This window comes from Gymnoscopelus microlampas, assembly GCF_963454915.1.
Source record: "Gymnoscopelus microlampas genome assembly, chromosome: 7".
In the NCBI taxonomy this organism is placed as follows: Eukaryota; Metazoa; Chordata; class Actinopteri; order Myctophiformes; family Myctophidae; genus Gymnoscopelus; species Gymnoscopelus microlampas.
In genome coordinates this window covers 15,859,980-15,883,739 of record NC_139944.1, presented here as the reverse complement: position 1 = coordinate 15,883,739, position 23,760 = coordinate 15,859,980, and the positions used below count along the sequence as shown (strand labels likewise).

Genomic DNA, 23,760 nt, shown 5'->3' with positions numbered 1-23,760 from the left:
TGTGTTTATAGCCATGTGTCACGTGAAGCTTGACCAATCACTTTGTTGACGGGTCTGACCAATCAGAACGTTGACGGGTCTGACCAATCAGAACGTTGACGGGTCTGACCAATCAGAACGTTGACGGGTCTGACCAATCAGAACGTTGACGGTGAACACGGACAAAGTCAGGTATAGAGCAGGATCCGCTCTATACCTTTAGGTATAGAGCCTAAAGGTATAGACCCGTCAACAAATCACTTTGTTGACGGGTCTGACCAATCAGAGCGTTGACGGGTCTGACCAATCAGAGCGTTGACGGGTCTGACCAATCAGAGCGTTGACGGTGAACACGGACAAAGTCAGGTATAGAGTAGGATCCGCTCTATACCTAAAGGTATAGAGCGGCTAGCGCCGCTAAAAATATGGTATCATATGGGGGACCCGTCAAACTGGGGGTCTTTGAGGTTAAAAATCACTGCAGTAGCATGCATCTGTTTGCACAGTGTCTGTGTTTTACATTGTTCTGCGCAGTGTCTGATTTTATGAAACCAAAGCACAGGATTTAGTATTAGTTGTCCTCATCTTGCTGGTGTCACTTGACATCTCATGCATGTATCTATTTGCAACTTAACTTTTTGTCTCCGCCAGGCCGAAAGGCATGGCGAGAGAGTATGTTTTGTCCCCTGTCCGTCCGTCCGTCCGTCCGTCATCCTGTCTGTGTACAGCTAATCTCCGGCACTGTTGCCTTGCTCGCAGTGAAACTGTGCACACAAACTCCCTGGATGCCACAGCAGAACCTCTGCCCCAAATTTTTCACATGGGCCTTTTTAGTGCCACCAGGAGGCCGATTTGTGCAAAACATATTTTTTGACAGTACTCCTACAGATTTTAACTCCTGCAAATGGGTACACAGTATCTCTATAGTCATTAAACGAAACGGGTCTTTCAGATGTGTCATATTCCATCCTGATTGGCTAAAAATGTCTCCCAAAGTTTGGAGGAGTGCTCCGTTTTGAACAAAATGCCTCAAATCATGAATACAGCATGCAATTTCCTTGAAATTTTGCACGCATATTTCCACTATGCCGAGGAAGAAATGCTACTTGAAAAATTTCAAATCAGCCCCATGGTGGTGCTATAACAGGCCAATTCATGTTTTTACCTATAACTGCACCGATCTGTGTAAAACTTTGTAAGCGCACTCCCTAGAGGTCAAGGAAAAACCTTTGCCCTGCATTTTTCACATCTGCCTTTTATAGCGCCACCAAGAGGCCGACTTATGTAAAACACATTTTTTCATATTACTTCTTCCGATTTTATCCAAATTTCACGCAAATCAGTACACATGATCTCTATAGTCATGTGATCTAGACCAGGGGTTCTCAACCTTTTCAGGCCGCGACCCCCAAAATAATGATATTATTTCCCGCGACCCCCCGCGTGCACGCGTGCGGTCCCGTTCGCTCGCGCAAAGGTTATTTAATTATAATAGGTTCTTTGATAATTGTTTATTATCAAAACATTTTTGCAAAAAGTGGGTAAATTGAGTAAATTAACTGATAAAACATGAATTAATGATAACATAAAAAAATATTTTGTAAAAAAAAAAAAAAAAAAAAAACTTTTTTTTCTTCTTTTTTTTTTCAAATTCACCCAAAAATCTGGCGACCCCCCCAAATTATTTGGCGACCCCCCTAGGGGTCGCGACCCCCAGGTTGAGAACCACTGATCTAGACGGATGTGTTTGATTTTTCATATTCCATCATGATTAGCTAAGATTGACATCTAAAGTTTGCAGTAGTGGCTTGTTTTGAACAAAATGCCGCAAATCATGAACGCAGCTCAAACTACGGTCAAACTTTGCACGCACATTCACACTATGTTGAGGAGCAAATGTCACCCAAAACACATTGGCCTATTATAGCGCCACCAGGAGGCCACAATAACCTACCTGACCTGGCGGAGACCCGTGCCTTTGGTTATTAAATGATGAGACTTTCACTCAAAACAGACAATTCAATTCTCTTTACTCGAATTTGGACACATCTGACCAATGATCACTGACTTAAAAATAACTAAATACTGTAGGCTACTGATGATGGTAATGCAAAAAAAACCTTCTAGTTCCTCCATTCCAGAGGCCTTCCAGAGAACATTTAGTACAAACTATTTTCGCAGCATATTGTGAGCTTGTAGATCGGCTATTTTTGAATACCGGTAGTGGAAGAATACAATTGGGCTTAATTGGTTATATTTTGTAATAATAATTATACATTTGCAAAGTCACTAACTAGTAAGTAAAGCTGTCAAATAATTGGAGTGTGGTAAAAAGTACAATGCCTCTGGCTCTGAGATGAAGTGGAGTTGAAGTATAAAGTATCTAAAAATGGAAACACTCAAGCAATGAGCTAACACAACTGTGACACTATATCACTACCACAAGAAATTAAGTGTAATACTACCCTCTGCTGGTAGTCATGAGTAACTGCATTGGGCTAATGATCTATAACTGGACACTATACTAGGATGGAAAAAATAAATATAATAATGAATCAGTAATTCATGTTTTACAAGATTGTCCTTGAACGTGTGTATTTACATTTTTAATTAAACAAGAATGCATATACATGCTTGTAGTGAGCTTGTAGATCTGCTATTTGAGCTATCTTTGACAAAGACTAAAACAACTTTTTCTCCATGATTTTAGTTCATTTTAGTTAGTTGTGCAAACACACACTACAGTTTCAGTTAGTTACAATTGTGTAAAGCCTAATTTTAATTTTTATTTCAGTTAACTAGTTTTTGTTATTTTGTTCATTTTGGTTAGCTATAATTACCACATTAATTAATGGAATTTGCCACAACTAAAACAGACAGTTTGGCCCTGCGGAAGTACTGCAGCATCCAGAATCCATGATAAATATGAGCAACACTATATCAGTTCTCTGTTTATATGCTGTGTTCATTCTATTGCACCATGTATTCATTTCACCCTAATCAAGGCAATGAAAAGCCTATTACACCACATACATAGTCTATCTATTCATATTCCGTGCTCAGTTAATTGTTAATGGATTGTTTGTATTAATGGTGCATTTTTAACCTGCATGTTTATTACATCAAAACAACAAAAAATGATGTAAATACCTTAGTTGTAATCAAAACTCGTGTTCAATTTGAACATGTTAACACTGCATTCTTAGGAAAGGAAGATAAATATGAGTTTCATGGACAATGAAAAGTGTTTTTTTTTACCACTTAAACCCTATACACTCCATTGGCCGGAGTCCCCCAGGGCTCTATACTAGGCCCCTCCTTTTTATTGCAGATTTGTGTACACAAAGGCAGATGTCTTACACGCCGCTCCAGACCAACGGGTCACCGTTGGAGAGGTTGAGCAGCTTCAAGTACCTTGTGTGCACATCACAGGACCTGACCTGGAGAATGTTATTATTAGTATCTTGTATTGCTGTTACTCCACAGTCTTGCAGACAATGTCACCAACATTTCTTCGCTGCTTGAACCTGTAGAGTGTCAGTTAATGCGCTTTTGATTCACTTGATTCTTACACCATGACAATACTGCAGTGACGTCATCATCCACTATTTCTAGAGAATCCGAAACAAGAACACAGCAAAACCAGACAATTCTCTTAGCTGCCGGGGACTTTAATAAGAACCAGGGTTCAACTTTTATGGTACCTTAAGGGGAAATTAGGTAGCGCTTCACCCAGACTAAATGACTTCCCAGTCTTTTTCTGAACAGGATTTTTCCTGTCCCGTGTGTTGGGATATATTTACAGATCCTGTTGTCCTGTCATGTAGCCACAGCATCTGTAAAGCCTGTCTGCGGGAATGGTCGACACGAAAGGGAAAAAAGGAATGTCCAGTTTGTAAGAAGAAATCTCCAACGGACAATCCACCCTGTAACCTGGTTCTGAAGAACCTGTGTGAGGCCTTCTCACCAGAGAAACGTCATAAAATCAAACCAAAAGAGGTAGTCCAGGAATTACTGACACACTTAGAGGAGAAACTAGATGTCTTTCATGAAGCTAAAACAAACTGTGAGAAAGCAACAGAACACATTAAGGTCCAGACCCAGAAAACAGAGAGGGAGATTACGGAACAGTTTAAGAAGCTTCATCAGTTTCTATATGAGGAAGAGGAGAACAGGATCACTGCACTGAGGGAGGAAATGAAGCAGAAGAGTCAGATGATGAAGCAGAAAATCAAGAGCCTGAAAAGAGATATATCAACACTTTCAAAAACAGTCAAAGTGACAGAGAAGAAGCTGAGAGTTGAACGTATCTCAGTCGTACAGGACTACAAGGCCAAAGTGGAAAGATACCTGCTCCCACTGCAGGACCCACAGATGGTCCCAGGAGCACTGATAGATGAGGTCAAACACCTGGGCAACCTGATTTTCAGAGTCTGGGACAAGATGAAGGACATTGTCTCCTACAGTCCTGTTATCCTGGACCCCAACACTGCCCATCCAATGTGCTTCCTGTCTAGTGATCTGAGCAGTGTGACTCTTGGAGATTGGGAACAGCCACGTCCTGGCAACCCAGAGAGGTTTGACTTCTGGTACCATGTCCTGGGTTCTGAGGGCTTTAAACGGATTCACAGCTGGGATGTTGAGGTTGGAGAAAGTATTCGCTGGTCAATAGGTGTAAAAGAAGACTCTTTTCAGAGGAAGGGAGAAAGAGCAGGTAATTTCTGGAGACTGATGTTTGCTGATGGTGGATACACAGCACGCTGCCGACCAGGGTGCTACACTGATCTTCCAGTGAAGCACAATCCATGGAGGATCAGAGTTGAACTAGACTGGAACAGAGGAGAGCTGACCTTCTCTGATCCCGATACCAACACACACATACACACCTTCTTTCACACTTTCACTGACACACTCTTTCCATATATTTATAATCGTCAAAGTCAACCTTTGAAGATGCTATCAAAGAAGATCAGTGAAATGAAAGAATATGACAATACTGGTGGAGAAGGCTATGGAGCTCAAACAGCCCCTCCACAAGCAATTGTGAAGAAATGTAATAACACCCTCTGCTGGTAGCCATGACTAACTGCATTGGGCTAATGATCTATCAATGATCTATCAAGAAAAATAAATATATATAATAAGGAATAAATAATGCATGTTTTACCAGCTTGTCCTTGAAAGTGTTGATTTACTTATTTTTTGTATTAACAATAATACTCCTACTCCTCTCCTCACCACCTTCTATAGCCACTGTACCTTCCTTGTTGAAGCTCTATACAGAGTGCTGTGCCCGAAGAGTCACCAGCATCATAAGGGACCTCCATCACCCTTCCCATGGCCTGTTTGCCCGTCTACCCTCGTGGGAGAGGTACAAGATTATTAAGGCCAGAACAAGCAGGATACGGAACACTTTCCTCCCGCCTGCAGTGAGTACTGTCAATAAACTGTGCCCCCTACCAATCTCCCCAAACCAACTGACCTAAACTGACTGGACTGTGCTTGACTGGACATGATGTAATTGCACTTTTGAAATGCACAACAGTACTTTACTTAAAACTGCTGGTAACTTTTTGCACCATGGCACTTTACCTGTGTGTGCTGTTATGGTAACTTTTAGATGAATTGCACGTCATACCTATTGTTTTCTTTTTTGAAAGTTTGTTTGTGTTGTGTTTTAGTTTTGGTCTTTTTATGTTTCTTAGATACGCTGTATGTACTGTAAGTACATAGGGAAATTGACAAATAAAGTGATTATTGAATGCATATACATGCTTGTAGTTAACCTGTAGATATGCTATTTGAACTATCTTTGACGGTTTTTGACAAAGACTAAAAGCAGCTCGGCGTGAATCACTACATCAGGAAATTTTTGCCATGATTTTTGTTCATTTTAGTTACTTTTGTAAACACACAATACAGTTTCTGTTAGTTACAATTTTGTTAAGCCTCGTTTTTATTTTTATTTCAGTTAACTAAACTGAAATAAATTCTAGTTTTCGTTATTTCATCAGTTTTAGTTAAGTATAATAACCACCTTAATTAATGGAATCTGCCACAACTAACACAGACTATTTGGCCGTGCAGAAGTACGCAGCATCCAGTATGGAACAGAAAGATTCTATAATAAACATGACCAACACTATATCAGTTCTCTATTCATATGCTGTGTTCATTCTATTGCACTATATCATGTATCCATTTCACTCTAATCAAGGCAATGAAAAACCTAATGCACCACATAAATAGCCTATATGCCGTGCTCAGTTAATTGTTAATGGATTATTTGTATTAAAACCCTTTAAACAGTCTGGTCGACCAATTGGTAGAGCACATTTTAAGTCACTATTTCTCAGTGAAAACCATTCTGAACTCAACTCAACCTGATTCAGCTATCTCTACAATTTAGTTGGTACCCGGAACGCTCACCCCAGAACACGCTTGCACCGATTTATTTCGCGGGCCACTCGTCCACAATGGGTCATGTAGTCTTGTATTTGTTTCACTGAAATTAAGCTTAGGTAAAAGTTTAGGGTTAGGCATAGTTTTACTGAAGTTATAGGAATAAGGATTAATAACTTGTACAGGTACTGCTTGTACCTGTATATGTGATGCCATTCATTTGATTCTTGCACCATAACATCACTGCAGTGACGTCATCGTCCACTACAAACTGTCTATTTCTGGAGAATCGGAAACAAGAACACAGCAAAACCAGACAATTCTGCTAGGTGTGTGTGACTTTAACAAGAACCAGGGTTCAAATTGAAAGTACCTTCAGGGAACATTCTAGTGGAGGGGGAGCGCTTCACTCACTAAATGACTTCCCAGTCTTTTTCAGAAGGGGATTTTTCCTGTCCTGTGTGTCGGGATATATTTACAGATCCTGTTCTCATGTCATGTAGCCACAGCATCTGTAAAGCCTGTCTGCAGGAATGGTGGACACGAAAAGGAAAAAAGGAATGTCCAGTTTGTAAGAAAAAATCTTCAATGGATGATCCACCCTGTAACCTGATTCTGAAGAACCTGTGTGAGGCCTTCTCACCAGAGAAACGACAGAAAATCAAACCCAAAGAGGTAGTCCAAGAATTACTAGCAAACTTAGAGGAGAAACTAGATGTCTTTCATGAAGCTAAAACAAACTGTGAGAAAGCAACAGAACACATTAAGGTCCAGACCCAGAACACAGAGAGGGAGATTAAGGAACAGTTTAAGAAGCTTCATCAGTTTCTATATGAGGAAGAGGAGAACAGGATCACTGCACTGAGGGAGGAAATGAAGAAGAAGAGTCAGATGATGAAGCAGAAAATCAAGAGCCTGAAAAGAGATATATCAACACTTTCAAAAACAGTCAAAGAGACAGAGAAGAAGCTGAGAGTTGAACGTATCTCAGTCGTACAGGGCTACAAGGCCAAAGTGGAAAGAGACCTGCTCCCATTGCAGGACCCACAGATGGTCCCAGAAGCACTGATAGACGAGGTCAATCATCTGGGCAACCTGATTTTCAGAGTCTGGGACAAGATGAGGGACATTGTCTCCTACACTCCTGTTATCCTGGACCCCAACACTGCCCATCCAATATGCATCCTGTCTGGTGATCTGACCAGTGTGACACGTGGAGATTTGGAACAGCCGCTTCCTGACAACCCAGAGAGGTTTGACTTCTGGTACCATGTCCTGGGTGCTGAGGGCTTTAACTCAGGGATTCACAGCTGGGATGTTGAGGTTGGAGAAAATATTCGCTGGTCAATTGGTGTAAAAGAAGAGTCTTTTCAGAGGAAGGGAGAAAGAGCAGGTTGTTTCTGGAGACTGATGTTTGCTGATGGTGGATACACAGCACGCTGCCGACCAGGGTGCTACACTGATCTTCCAGTGAAGCACAATCCATGGAGGATCAGAGTTGAACTGGACTGGAACAGAGGAAAGCTGACCTTCTCTGATCCTGATACTAACACACACATTCACACCTTCTGTCACAGTTTCACTGACACACTCTATCCATATATTTATAATCGTGAAAGTCTACCTTTGAAGATGTTATCAAGGAAGATCAGTGAAATGAAAGAATATGACAATGCTGGTGGAGCAGGCTATGAAGATCAAACAGCCTCTGGGCTTCGCTTGGATACAGACTCCTGGGGCCTTTGTGAGGTGGCCAATTCCAGCCCAGTCAAGCGAATAGAACCTGTTCCAGAGGAGCTCACCACCAGCAAGAGCCATGTGGAGGTGGAGATGACGGACCCTCCGTGGAGTGTCCAGGTCCAGCCCAAAGGAACTCACCACATTTGTGGTCGTGAAGAGCAAGAGCCATGTGGACTTGAAGATGGGGATGATGCCGGAGGAGCAGACCCTGGAGATCAAACGGCCCCTCAACAAGCAGATCCTAAGTTTGGCCTGGAACCAGCCAGCCAGGGCCTGTGTGGACTCTGTGGAGCACCCTGGCCCAGCCAGGACATGCAAATAGAACCGGTTCCTGTGCAGATCTTCAGCGGAGAAGGATGTGGTGGAGAGGAGCAAGAGCCAAGTGGGGTTGGAGGAGATGATGATGCTGATGGGGCAGGATCTGGATATCAACTGGCCTCTCCTCAAGCAAATCCCGCAGGGCTTGGCCTGAGAGCAGCCTCCCAGGGCTTTCGTGGAGTGTCCCAGCACTGCCCTTACAGGCAATTGGAACCGGTTCCAGAGGAGCTCTTCTGTGGAGGAGGTGGTGGCAAGGAGCAGCGAGAGCCTCGTAGAGCAGGCTTTGCAGATCCTAGAGAGCTTAGAATGGGAGCCTTTGAGGGAGCCTCCCGGGACCTTTGTGGAGTGAACCAACCAGCTCAGAAAAGAGCTTCTTGCAAGGTACGAGAACCACGTGGAGGACAGCGAGCACGTGGGAAAGAGGAGGTACGGTATCTGCAAAAAGAGTGCTGGAGGTTTTAAAGACCTGGAAAAGATACCGCTGGAGGTGCTGTGTGATGAAGCAAGCTCCCTCTTCTCTGTCATGGGTGTTAAGAGTGAGGCTGGTGTCAATTCAACAGTAGCAGAGAGAACAGGCTGAGCGGGCAAAGTGAGTATAATAATGTGTATTCAACGTAGACCTGGAGACCCCGCCCACCCAGGTGATACAGCTGGGAACTGAGTGTTTTTTATTTATTTATGTATATATGTATATATTTATTTTATTTACTTTTAATACATGTTTGTGATGTATCATGGTGCCACCAGTGGCGTACCCACTGGGAAGGGCAGGCGGTCGCCTGCCCAACTAAGATCTCGCTTCCCCTTGAAAGCCCAAATAACCCGAAATGTGTCATTGCGTGCTTAATGTCCTCAAAGTCACACATCCAACAAGCTTTGAACTGAGCAGATTGGACCTTCCGTTCCAGAGATAATGGCCAAAACATCTTGAAAGCGGTCACTTTCGCCGGTTTTAGATCGCCGATTTCGAGGGGCGGGGGGCAAATAAAAGTCCCGCCTGCCCTAAATGTAATTCCTGGGGACGCTACTGGGTGCCACTTAATATTGTTGTTGCTCTTTCACAATTAACTCATTCAGTGCCAAAAATGAATGAGTTAACACAATTTCAGCGGAGTCTTTGAAATAAAAAAAATATAATACCAATGATCATTACATTACATTAATCATTTCTTTTTATATAGCTTTTTCTTAGTTCTTAGTTTTTATACAGACACCAAGCTAGGTAGCATTATATTTTTGTCGTGTTATTCACAAGGCCTTATTCGCTGGGAAGGGAAGTTTTGCATGTGTAGCAGGATGGGCGTTGTCTCCCACTGCTCATCTTCACATAAAAACATAATTTTAACAATTTCTGTACACTTCTTTTTTTTTAAATCTTCCTCCTAATATAACCATAATACCTGACGATCATGTTTTAGGGGGGGGGGGGGGGGGGGGCGGGGGATCACTGAAAATCACGGCACCCCGTCTTTAAGCCCACGATTTGATTCAATATTCATCTTTTTTTTTAATTTTTATCAAAAAATAAAAAATAAATACAATTATTCTTGATTTGTAAAGAAAAACACTTGTTAATAAATCAATAAATACATTTTATTTGAAAAATAATTATAAATAACAAATGAGAATCATGAATAAATCTGTAGGTGTAATTTGGAGAGCATTGCATTGCGTGACGCACAAATTGTCTTCTTTGAATAGACTATCATCTTATATAAACACAATTGACACAAGTAATTGACACTCTCACTTTTGCTGATTATAGGAAAAATAGAATCACAGAGAATTGTTGAGAATTAGTGAAGAGAGGGAGCCTTTGAATGTTGTGTCGCGCTGTGCGCCCTGGCCGTCTCCAGACATCCATTGCAGGCGCGCTCTACCAAACCAAGTTGGCATTGCGGTTGGTTTTAGATTCCACTATGCGTTGTCCCAAACGTGTGTGGGCAAAATAGCAATTTTGGGGATAATGCAACACCCCCCCCCCCCCACGGCCACACCTCCATTCGCAAATAGTGGAGTCGGCATAATGAATAGCGGGTATAGCGGCCGAAAAATACCGTTTAGGGACAGTGCCAGATCCCTTATCCCTAATTCACGGGTATCGGTCAGTAAATCAATAATAGCAGTACAATCATCTCATTAACAGTACAGCTAGAGAGCCCATTAGTCAGTCAGTCAGTCAGTCAGTCATTCAGTCAGTCTCTCTCTCTCTCTCTCTCTCTCTCTCTCTCTCTCTCTCTCTCTCTCTCTCTCTCTCTCTCTCTCTCTCTCTCTCTCTCTCTCTCTCTCTCTCTCTCTCTCTCTCTCTCTCTCTCTCTCTCTCTCTCTCTCTCTCTCTCTCTCTCTCTAACTTCAAAGTGAGGTAATTTGTTTATTTATTATCATATGACCTTGAAGCAAGCAGTTTGACATCTTGACGTTGTGGAGGTTTTATTCTGGTTCTATTCATCCTTTCATTCATCATTCTATCCTGGGCCAAACATCGACACATTAAATACCAGCTACTTTTATCTTGCGATATGTTTTCTTATTTTAGCAGATATAATCTATAGGGAAATCAAAGTCATCAGACATGGAGATAGCACCATGTGATGTGCACACAGCTGCAGTGACGTCACTCTGACGTCCACTCCAAATGAGTCTATCTCTACAAAAAAACAATAAAGAACACAGCACAAACTCTCTTTCCACAGATACAGGAGGCTATACTTAACTTAACAACTTGAGGCTGCTGCTCACTTTGTCAGCTGTGGGCCTATATCAGGAACCAGGATTTAAAGTGAAAGTAAGCTTCAGGGAATATTGTAGGGAGATTTTCTGCGACTGACTGGCAGATTTTCTGCCTTGAGAGGAGGATAGCTTCACCAGGAGACTAAATGGATTTCCAGTCACCTTTTTCAGAGGAGGACTTTTCCTGTCCTGTGTGTCGTGACGTATTTAAACATCCGATTATCCTGCCATGTAGCCACAGCTTCTGTAAAGCATGTCTGCAGGAATGGTGGGCGCATAACATAATAAAGGCATGTCCGGTTTGTCAGAAAACATCTTCAATGGATGATCCACCCTGTAACCTTGCTCTAAAGAACCTGTGTGAGACCTTCTTACAGGAGAAACATCAGAAAATGGATCCCAAGGAGGAGGTCGAGGAATCACTGAAACTCTTACAGGAGAAACTGAAGGTCTTCAATGAAATTAAAACTAACTGTGACCAAGCAGCAGAACACATTAAGGTCCAGGCCCAGAACACAGAGATGCAGATTAAGGAACAGTTTAAGAAGCTTCATCAATTTCTACAACAGGACGAGGAGGCTAGGATCACTGCACTGAGGGAGGAAGAGGAGCAGAAGAGTCACATGATAAATGAGAAGATTAAGGGTCTAAACAGAGATATAGCAACCCTGTCACACACAATCAGAGCCATAGAAGAGGTGCTGAGAGCGGAACACATCTTATTCCTCCAGAACTACAAGACAACAGTGGAAAGAGTCCAGTTCACACTGCAAGACTCGCAACTGGTCTCAGGAGCGCTGATAGATGAGGCCAAACACTTGGGCAACCTGACCTTCAAAGTCTGGCACAAGATGAAGGACATTGTGTCCTACAATCCTGTGATTCTGGACACCAACACCGCCTGTCCAGTACTGATCCTGTCTGACGATCTGACCAGTGTGAGACGTGGAGAGGAACAGCAGCTTCCTGACAACCCAGAGAGGTTTGACTGCTGGTGCCATGTCCTAGGTTCTGAGGGCTTTAACTCAGGGATTCACAGCTGGGATGTAGAGGTCGGACACAGTAGACTCTGGTCAGTAGGTGTGTTAGTAGGGTCTTTTGAGAGGAAGGGAGACAGGGGGGGTCAATTCTGGGATATAATGTTAGCTGATGGTTTATACATAGCAGAATCCTCGCCATGGTCAATAACTGATCTCTCAGTGGAGCAGAAGCCCCAGAGGATCAGAGTCCAATTGGACTGGAACAGAGGAAAGGTATCCTTCTCTGATCCTGATACTAACACACATTTACACACCTTCACACACACTTTCACTGACACACTCTTTCCATATATGTTCAATGGTGACGATACTCTCCCTCTGAAGATGTTACCAAGGAAGATCAGCGTAATTAAAGAAGAGGACGACTTGGATGATCTGGTTCTTGACGTGGACTACTACATTTTAGAATCCATATGATGTTGTGGTCTAGCACAGTCAACATATATAGTATAGTGTCTGAGACTCCAACTTTTAGAGTGGAGAGGATATGATTTCTCAGGTAGAAGCAGCGAAATGCTAGCCTGGGACCAGACAAATCTGTGTAAAAACACAGATTCGGTGAAAAACAAAAATTGTCCTCAGCGATTTGGGTCTGGCCCGCTCCATTGTGAATCAATTTACTGCTCCCGAAGTCTGGGGTGACCAATCAGGGCCCAGTATTCAAATATGGGAGACTGTAATTGGTAGTTGGTTGTAGGTCTAACCAATTGCGTCCAGAGTCATTCTTTTGATCCCGCCCCTTGGGAAAAAAACCCCTCATAGAAGCACCAGACTCATATCCACGCAGTGATATAGTCTGGCCACGCGAGTCTAGCGAAATGCAAGTGTGTGAATTCATCACAATAGTGTGCATCAACATAACAACAACAATAATAAAAAAGCTTAACATAATAAAAGGAAAAATAGTATATCAAAATAAATGTGAAAATAACAGAATATGTATGGATACCTTGTGTATATGCTACAACAGCAATAGCAACAGATACCTTGTATTATATACAATAGCAGCAGTAGCAACAACATAACATTAAATAAAATATGCGAGAAATAAGACACATTAAGGGGTGAAACCACACACGTTTGAGGAGATCATTATGAAGTGGATGAGCGCTAAGGAGAAGGTGGTTCTTCAGGAGTTGTAGCTGTTCCTCCACAAGCTGGACCTGGGCTTGGCCTGAGAGTGGCCTCCAGGGACCTTCGTGGAGCGCCCCACCTCCTACCACCTGCTATGTGGAGGGTATGGAGAGCAAGAGGACGCAGGGGCAAGGTGTCAACATGGATGGTAAAGAGTCAACATGGATGGTAAAGAGACCGCTGGAGGTGCTGTGTGATGAGGCTAGCTCCATCTTCTCTGTCATGGGCGTTGAGAATGAGGATGAGGTCTACATTCTGGCTGAGGACTTCAGTAAGTGCATACAGCAGCAGAGAGAACAGGCTGAGGGGGGAAGTGAGTCTGGTGTTACAGCAGAAGAAAAGGCGTCTGCCAGTATCCTGAGCAGTGGCGGCTGGTCAATAGAGACTCTGGGGACACCACCCCCTTTTTTTGTAAAACAGGAACTGTAGTGCCCAGTGCCACATAGATAAATACACATAGATCCTGCACTGACTGTTACAAGTGCAAATGCCAGACAACCATGAAGTATGATGCGTGATAATTGGTTACATAATAAACCTGGCTTTTCATATACCAAATTATTTACATAAATAGAAAAAATGAAGTTATAAAACATGTCTACATCAGTTTTGTCTTTTTCCTTTTTTACATTGTGCAAATGGCCTTTTCAATTTCTGTTCCAGTCATTACATTTTCAGGTCCTAAACCTGTGTTAGGACCTTTTGAAATTAGAAAATTGGTTCATTCAAATCAAATAGGCTAGTGAGACACTGCAGTCTGCTTTCTAATTGAATTAGCAAATTGTTATAGCAATAGGAAGGATACATATTTGAAGACAAACAATTTTAAGAAAAATAATGTACACCTTTATTCCCCAGAGGGGAATTTCAACATACAGGTTAATGTTGATGATGATAATGTTTAGATGATGCATGTCGGCTTGATTTATTTTATAGGTTTGCTCGGTTATGCCTAGTTAACTGTTTCTTTTTCAATGTTATTTTATTTTTCCAATTTTCTTCTGTTTGTGTACATAATTTATGTTTGGTATTTGGCTACAAATGTAACGTGGCACCATTGTCTTTTATGTTTCTGTACATGCCATGAAGAGTTCTGTATTTCTTTATACCATCTGCCAAGTCAGGTGTATTTTTTATTTTTTATTTTATTTTTGTATTAACTTTATTATCCCCTTGTGGAAAATTGGCCTCCGCATTTTGACACATCCTACCTACTTAGGAGCTATTGATTAATATATTTTTATTTTATACACTTATTTTTTTTATTTTTCTGTTCATGAATTGATTAATCTAGCTATTTATTGAGTTCTCATACTGATTTGTGATTTGCATACAAGTGGCATTAGACGGTGTATAAAATGAAAGCCTGCCAGGTACTTATAACCACCCGATACCCGTTATAGCAAAGGGTTAATAAGGTCAGGTGACATTATGCATAGAGCCCTCTCTCTTTGATCTCTGCCCTGCTGATTGATTGACATTTTTATTAGGCAAAAGAATGTAAAACAACACAGTTACATTTATAATACTTTTGTCTAAAAGGTCCGACCAAAAAAGTCCTTGCGGACTTGTTTCCGTTGGGGTCCTTGAATTAATTTCATGACATATATAGTAGCAACCAAACATCTCAACTGCTCAACTCTGCAGAGTGAGTATATCTTTTTCTGAAAATCAATAAAAGTACAGCAATAATCTATCACTCTGACATGTGAGTGAAGGACATATTAACATGTTAGCAAGCTGTGACACTTACAGGGAACACTGTTTGTTCTGCCTACTTTGTGACTGTCTGCTAGTTTGTTTTATTTGCTGAAATACTTTGTAGAAGGAGTACTGTTTTTTATTCAGTGTTCATATGTTTATAGGATGATGTGTTTGCACTATAAGCCATATTGGTGACTGAGCCCACCTTCTACATGCAGTTATAAATGTAGTTGTTTGACAACGTATGTTCAGGAGTAGAGACCACCCTCTGCTTATCACGGCCACTCCCCGTTCTCAATCGCTTCCCTATCTACTGCAAGGAAGCTTTTGAAAGGAAAGGACATAAATTCCGTCCGTCCCGAGAGTTTCATCATCATCATAGCCTTTATTTCAGCTCGGAGTACAGTTGAGGGGCAGGCCCTCATTTTCAGTGTAGCCGAGATACAGAACACAGTAATTCAACAGGAATAGACATTCACATACAGCAATAAATACATGTATCAGAATACAGAGAGAACTCAAAAACTAAAATAGTCAAAGAACTAGAACATATATATGATAATCAATTAATTAAATAAAGCAGTTACAATCCTGAACAAAAATGTTGGAAATCATTTCCCTGAAACTACCTAAAGATGGAAGTGATTTGATTTTCAAGGACCTCTGGAGCTCATTCCAGGCAGATGGAGCACTCCGTCTGCGCAAAAGGAACCTTGAGCGTCAGGAGATCACTCGAGCGGGTCTGATATGTAATAGGGTTCTGAAACAACATAGAACAAATATAAGGGGGAAGCATTCCTGATATGGCTTTAAAAATAAATAGATACCAGTGCTTATCACGCCTCTCAGTTAAAGAGGATAAGCCTGCATTCCCGTATAGTGTACAGTGATGGGTACCATAGGTGTCACCAGAGACCCATCTTAGGGCAGAATGGTACACAGTGTCAAGGCGCTTTAAAATTGACGGAGCAGCAATTCTATAAATAATGTCTCCATAGTCTAAAACCGAGAGAAAAGTGGCTTCAATAATTGTTTTCCTACTGGATGCAGGAAAGCATGATTTATTTCTATAGAGAAACACAATTTTTTGTCTCAATTTGGAGACAAGGTTATCAATGTGAAATCTAAAACACCATTTCTCATCTAGCCAGATGCCCAGGTAATTGTATTCCGAGACCCTTTCTATTGTAGCACCACTTGAAGAGGTTATGACTATGTTGCTAAGGTTGGTGGTTTTAACTCTAGTGAACAGCATGAATTTGGTTTTGCTTGCAATTAAAACCAGTCTAAGCTCAACCAGGGCAGCCTGGAGAGCATTAAAAGCAAGCTGCAGCTTCCTGGTGGCAAGATGAGCTGAGTCAGCGACACAGTATATGACTGTGTCATCTGCATAAAGGTGGGCCTTACAGTCATTAAGAGTGGAGATAATATTGTTAATATATAAAGTAAAAAGAACTGGGCCTAAGACTGAGCCCTGTGGGACGCCCATGGAGACTGGCCGAAACCCAGATTGAGAGTTTCCGGACTTCACAGCTTGATGTCTATTTGTTAAGTAGGTTTGAAACCACTCCGAGGTTTCATTACTAAAACCTATGTTGTGTAATTTCAGAAGGAGTAGGTTGTGGTCTACGGTGTCAAAGGCCTTGGATAAGTCCACGAAGAGGGATGCACAAAAATGCTTATTGTCAAAAGCAGTGATAATGGTATTTGTAACTAAGGTGACTGCAGTGATTGTACTATGTTTGGCTCTGAAACCGGATTGATTTTCATTTAACACTGAGAAGGATGAGAGGAATAATTTGAGCTGCGAGTTTATGAGGGATTCAAAAATTTTGGCAAGGCAGGGCAACTTTGAAATCGGTCTGTAATTATTTACCTCTTGTCTATCACCACCTTTGTGAAGTGGGAGAACATGTGCAAGTTTCCAAATATGCGGGAAAATATTTGATGAAATAGAAAGATTAAAAATATGAGCTATGTGCTCTGCAATAAGAGGTGCAGCTGTCTTTAAAAATAAAGGATCTAAGTGACCCTCACCAGTTGAGGTCTTATGGTTTATTGTAAGCAAAGCTTCCAGAACAATAGAGGTAGAGAGGGGTTGTATGGAGAACTGAGCAGTTGGGCTAATTCTAAGATTGTCGTAATCCGTTGCAAGTGGGGGTCCACTATAAGTATTATTAAATAAATGTGCTGCATCTGTAAAATGCAGATTAAAAGCAGAGCATACCTCCAAAGGATCTGAAATTACGCCATTACTACCATTTATTTGAGATGGTAGGGCAGAGGTGGAATTATTATTAAGGGCGTTCACTGCTTTCCAGAATTTAACTGTATTTCCCTGAGAGTAAGTTATTAGATTTAAAAAATAATTAGATTTAGCTTTTCTAAGAGAAGACGTGCAATGATTTCTAATTTGCCGAAAGTAAGCCCAATGAGCAGGGTCTCCAGAACGCCTAGCAAGCGACCAAGCTCTATTCCTCTCATTGAATAGGGTAGCTAAAGTCGGTGAAAACCAAGGGGTAACTCTATCCCTGATTCTCAGTTTTTTCACTGGAGCATGTGTGTCTACAATAGCAACAAAGGTTTCTATAAAAAAACTCTAGTGCCATATCAACATCAGTAAATTCATAAATTAAGAACAAGTTACTATTAAAAACGTCACGTAAGACCTCTTGTTCGTTAAAGTGCTTAAAGCTTCTCTTAGAGATCACTTTTGTCCGGTGTAATCGGGCATTTCTTATACACCCAACCGGACAATGGTCACTAACACCTAACTCAAAAACACCACAAGCAGAGATCCTGTCAGCCCTGTTTGAGAATATAAGGTCTATCAGGGTGGATCTTGTATTATCCATTAAATTTGGCCTAGTAGTTTCCAGGACCATTTGTAACAAATTCAAGTCATTTGCAACTTCCTTGAGGTGTTCAGAACCAGCACTCAACCAGTTCTGGTTCCAATCACCTAAAACCAAAAGCTCCCCATCCGAGTGCATGGAGAGCATGCTAGCTAAGGTGTCTATAGAGCCAGGGTCTGCAGATGGGGGTTTGTAGATACCCACTACAACCAATGATGTTGTTCCAAACTGAACCTTCAGTGAGAGCCACTCAAAGCGCTTAGGGTGTGAGACAGCATTTAAAAGTGTAGTGGAAAGATTGGATTTGGTATAAATACATACCCCTCCACATCTACCTGATCTGTCGGCTCTAAATAAATTATAGTTTAAAAGAGCCACTTTAGATACTTGATACTTTTTTTGAGCCACGTCTCACCTAACACCAGAATGTCCGGATTAGTCTGCTTAACAAGCAACACTATAAAATCAAAATTAAGGACTAGACTCCTAATATTGTAATGAATAATCCCCAGCCCTTTCCGATCTTAAATGTCAATTTGGAGAATGCTGTGTCAGAATTTGGAGTAGGAATGATGACTGATGGCTGAATGGGAATATTGATTAGGTTGAAGTCATCAACAGTATGTAGATTACTGGGAGTGGGAGATTGTCTGGTAGTAATATGCACAGGTATGGACACAGGGCATGGTGTAACTTGAGAATGTAATAGACAGGTGGGTTTTGGGGGAACAGATATATGACACAAAGCGGCTTGATCCACAAGGCTAGAGCTAAAAACTGAAGAAGGGGTTAAAACAATTGGAACATGCCGCGCTTCATATCAAGGATTAAGAGCAATGTAATTAATGCAATTGTTCCGTAGAGTTGAAGTGCCCCTACTATTTGGGTGCACACCATAATTTCTGTACAGATTATGGATACGCCAAAAGTAATCAAAGTTAGAAATAAAGTCATATCCTAGGGCATTACAGAAATTCTGAAGCCACAGATGAAAGCTATAGATTCTGCTAAAGTGTTCAATCTTATTGGAAAGTGTAGGAATGGGGCCCGATACAATGCATCACTTTCCCAGGCTTTCTACTGTGGCGCAAAGTAGTTCCATGTCTGTTTATAGCTGTCCAGTGAGAATCTTACTCTCTCTGCTCTTTGTAGACACTGTTAACTCTCCCCTACTATGTTAGTGTCATAAAACTACAGGTCTGTGATCTAAAGCAGCCAACAACATAACGACCTGACCATGTCACTAAATGTAAAAGGGGGGATTTTAACAGTGTTTTACATTACAGCCTGCATAGTGCATACCCTGAAACTAGTCATCAACCCATATGACACTAAGCTATGGCCCATTGCATTAGAATGCATGGAATGCATCTGATATCAATTTGAATAGCTGATCCACTGACCACTTTATTATTGGGGCCAAAACCACAAGTCCATACAATTCAAAAATGGTTTTAAAAACGTTTTTAAACTAGGCGCACTAAATCCTACACAGTGGACCGTTAAACCGTAGTCTGTGTTTTACTGTAGTATGCCTCATTAAAGGGCCAGGTTAAAATCAATACCTTAATTTCGATACCAGTTCCTGAACTTATATTGCATTTTTTTTAAAGAAAACAACATTACACATTGAAAATACGATACACATAGTTTTATTTTTTGGAAAGCAGCTTTAACTTACAGTTACAGCATAAAGCCTACTGTATACTCTATCTCGAATAACTGCACCAACAACACATGAAATAATGTAAAAATAAAATCAGTGGTTTTCAGTGCAAAATGGACATTGCATAAGGCACTCACATTTTACAACTGGGCTTCTCTTTTTACACATTTACAAGAAGTCTCACTCTCCATTTGTGTGTGAGTAGCAGTGGAAAATGTACGCTCTGAGGGTGTGGATGATGCTTGTACACAGAGAAGCATTGGCAACGTGTCATTGCACCACCAGGTCACTGAACGCACTGAGATCAGCCTTCCAACAGGTATTTCATGTGAATGGCTGACTGACATTACCATGAACACACAGTACTCCAATAAAACACACACACACACACACCACAAATCACCTTCTTTCTGATTGTTTATTATATACAAAAATACACCATTGCAAGTCAAAAGTATATACAATGAAACAGAAAGTCTAGCAGTAAAAGGTAGTTGCTGTGGTCCGTTATACCACCCCCTGAAATTATTATAATCAAACTGCCTACATTGGAATACAAAACAGTCAAAAATAAACTATAAACAGTATAAAATAAAATAAACAGGTAGGCAGTGATGTCCAATATTCACTATTTAAAATATAGTGTATTTCCTGGTTATACAGAGCAGAAAAAATGGCAGATGAAAAAGGGGGAATTTTTCTCTACCTGGTAGGTGCTGATATATAGAAAAGGATTACAAAGAAAAGTAATTAAAATCAAAGCCAAGTCAAAACAGCCTGCTGGATTTACAATTCCGAGAAATGTTGAAAATCCATAAAGACTGCATGGGTGGTATTTTTTCTTTCTTTTTGTTGTTGTTGCACATCAAGGTCTCCCAAAAGTAATACATGTACAGTACTATGGATATGTTTAGTGTTGTGTAAAGTTGCTATCTAAAACGTGCTAATTGTCTTAACATCTAATTGTAGTGTTCCAGAGTGACACACACCTTCCCAGGTAACACCCTCAGAGGGAGATGGTGAATAGTAGAAATGCATGGAAATAGTTTCTCAGTGAAATTGTGTGTGAAGGTGTGTAGGTGTGTGTTAGAATCAGGATCAGAGAAGGACAGCTCTCCTCTGTTCCAGTCCAGCTCGACTCTGATCCTCCAGGGTTTCTGCTTCACTGAGAGAACAGTCCCTGACCCTGCTCTGGAGCTTGCTGTGTATTTGCCATCCCAAAACCCTAAACACCAGAACATACCCGTACCTCCATTGTTTCCCTTTATCTGGAAAGACTCTTCTAACACCCCCAGTTCCCAGAACTTATTGTTTCCAACTTCAATATCCCAGCTATGGGTCCCTGCGTGAAATCCCTCGGAACCCAGGACGATGTGCAGGTAATCCAACCTCTCTGGGTTGCTAATTAGTTCTTCACGTACATCTTCACTATACAACACACTGGTCAGATCATCAGACAGGATGAATCCAGTAAAGACTGTGTTGGGATCCAGGATCACAGGAGTGTAGGAGACGATCTCCTTCATCTTGACCCAGGCTCTGAAGGTCAGGTTGCCCAGGTGTTTGGCCACGTCCATCACAACCTTTGAAACTGGCTGTGGATCTGGCAGTGTGCGCTGGACTCTTTCAACTGTGGTTTTATAGTTCTGCAGGAATGAGATGTCATCTGCCTCAACATCTCTGATGATGTTGGAAAGAGTAACCATCTCTCTGCGCAGACCCTCAATCTTCTCCTTCAACATCTGACTTTTCTGCTTCTCTTCCTCTCTCAGCACAGTGATTCTGGCCTTCTCTTCCTGACGTAGGTACTCCCGAATAGCCTTGAACTGTTTCTTAATCTGCATCTCTGTGTGTTGGGCTTGCACCTTAATGTATTCTGCTGTTTGGTGGTATCCTGCTTTAATCTCTTTAATGTCCTCTAGTTTCTCTTGTAAGGGCTTCAGTGATTCCTGAAGGTCATCTTTGAGGTGTTTTGCAGATTCGTAAATGGGTCTGAACTTGTGTCCTGCATGTTTTTCAGAATCTCGACACACAAGGCATGCCAAATGGTCATCATCCAGGCAGAACAGCCTGAGTTTCTCATCATGCAGAGTGCAGATAACCTCAGACACACATCTGAGACTTCTCTCCTCTAAGAAGTTCTCACACAGGTTCTTCAACGCCAAGTTGATAGGAGGTTGATCTGGGGAGGAATTGGTTTTGCAAACAGGACATTCCTTGTTCTCTGTTGGTTTTCCTGTCCACCATTGCTGCATACAGGATTTGCAGAAACTGTGGCTACATGACAGGATAACAGGGTGTTTAAAGATGTCACGGCACACAGGACAGGTGAGTTCCTCTTCCTGCCGAGTCAAATAGGAATCCATTATGTCTGCTACTTCCTCTTCTGGAATGTCCCTTGAGGTTGACATGGCTAGTGTTGTGTTAAGTTCTGGTAGAGGAAACAACAGTGTTAGCATTATGAGTAGCAGTGGTGCTAATAGCTGTAGTATTATTATTATTGATTATTATTATTATTTCACATAAATTCAGTTAGTTGAAACTTAGTTGAAACTAAGTTGCACTTGGTTTGCATAGTGTAAAGCCATACAACACTGTCTGAAAATTACAGTACTTTATTAAAAGGTACATTATTGAAATTATGTTTCTTGCTATTTACAAACAATAGTGTCAAGGTACGGTCACAACTAACTTTTCTCCCTCTGACTCTGCCTATGCGGCTGTCTTTTTGCAATAGTTTTCAATGATTTGTCGCACTCTGTTCCCATTGAAAACCATTGCAAAAAAAAACAGAATCCAAGTTTGGTGTGAACTTATTAATAATTGTAGTAGTTAAGTAGTAGCAATACTAGTAGATGGAAACCAGAGTATACCCCCATTACCCCCACATAGCCCTTGAATGAATCACTGCGAGTCAAATTAAGACAAGAATTGTGGAATCACAAATGACATACCTGATTACTTCACCAAGTCCAGAAGAGAGAAGTTCAGCTCTTAACAACAGCACACATTAAAGTGACTCTAAACAAAGCAGAGCCCTGCTAAATACTCACAGAGGGGGTCTGATGGTCCAATCAGAGTGGGGGGTGGGGGAGGGGGGGTGGGACACAACAACAATAGACAGAAAATGTACTGGGCAACTGTTGGTTAACAGCCCCCACCCCCCACTTAACCCTTGACACCACTGCAAGTCCATAGTCAAACAATTCTCAAAGAAAAATAAATAAATCTCATGTATTGATCAAGGTTGAGGTCTTTCAAGTGAAGTTGTTCATTTGAAATGTATTTCTGTAAGCACCGTTTCTCATTCCAGTCAGCAAAAGTCTATTTATTTTTTTAAGTAAAAAAAAATTGCCACACATATGTTTCTATCAAACTAAAATATTCATCATGTGGCTATGTTGGAAAAACGAATATATCGCTCTATGAGAGAATGTTTGCATTCCAATACAGACAATAGCTATCTTAGTTGTGCAGTTTCAATCTCCAAGACAATTGAGAAAATAAAAAAGTACAATGAGAAAACTTTCTGTCTTCATCTTATAAATGGATCTAATTTAACTTCATAACTTATTTATCCCCCCTTTTTACATTTAGTGACATGGTGAGGTCCCTACATCATTAGGGGTTGGCTGCAGTTGGCAGATTAACCAGTCAAAATAACACTATCCTTTTTTAAGGTTCCAAATTGTTTAATATATTGATTTATACTGTATGTACAGCAAATTCAAAACCTTTGTTCATTTTCATTAAAAAATAAAAACTATTCACTAACTCCTAAAGTGTTACCTGGGAAGGCGTGTGTGTCACTCTGGAAGACTATTTAGCAAATTTACACAAACATGGATGGAAAAACGAATATATCGCTCTGTGAGAGAATGTTTGCATTCCAATACAGACAATAGCTATCTTAGTTGTGCACTGCAGTTTCAATCTCCAAGACAATTGAGAAAATAAAAAAGTACAATGAGAAAACGTTCTGTCTTCATCTTATAAATGGATCTAATTTAATGTACTTCATAACTTATTTATCTTGCAATTTAAAACATCTACTTTCTCTGCCTTGCAACACATCTCTGAATAAAGTCAAGGTGAACTTCTCTGCTAAATAGGAATCGGCACAGTGTATTTGAGCCAATAAGGAACCATAAAATAAATTCTACATTGATTTACAATTATTTATCCATATAAA

At 41.0% G+C, this 23,760-nt stretch overlaps 2 protein-coding genes across 2 annotated transcripts; one reads left to right on the top strand and one right to left on the bottom strand.

Annotated features, from left to right (window-relative positions):
- Nucleotides 1-11,489: 11,489 nt before the first annotated feature.
- Nucleotides 11,490-12,626, top strand: LOC311048468 (E3 ubiquitin-protein ligase TRIM35-like; the record flags this gene model as incomplete). Its single annotated transcript, XM_084061728.1, has 1 exon — nucleotides 11,490-12,626. The coding sequence occupies one exon, from the start codon at nucleotides 11,490-11,492 to the stop codon at nucleotides 12,624-12,626; it is 1,137 nt and encodes a 378-aa protein (XP_083917854.1).
- Nucleotides 12,627-20,217: 7,591 nt separating this feature from the next.
- On the bottom strand, nucleotides 20,218-22,559 carry LOC311048467 (E3 ubiquitin-protein ligase TRIM35-like). The gene is made up of 2 exons (XM_084061727.1): nucleotides 22,523-22,559; nucleotides 20,218-21,999 (listed from the first exon to the last, which is right to left on the bottom strand). Exon 2 carries the CDS (start codon nucleotides 21,977-21,979, stop codon nucleotides 20,528-20,530), a length of 1,452 nt encoding a protein of 483 aa, XP_083917853.1. The 5' UTR covers nucleotides 21,980-21,999; nucleotides 22,523-22,559; the 3' UTR covers nucleotides 20,218-20,527.
- Nucleotides 22,560-23,760: the final 1,201 nt, after the last annotated feature.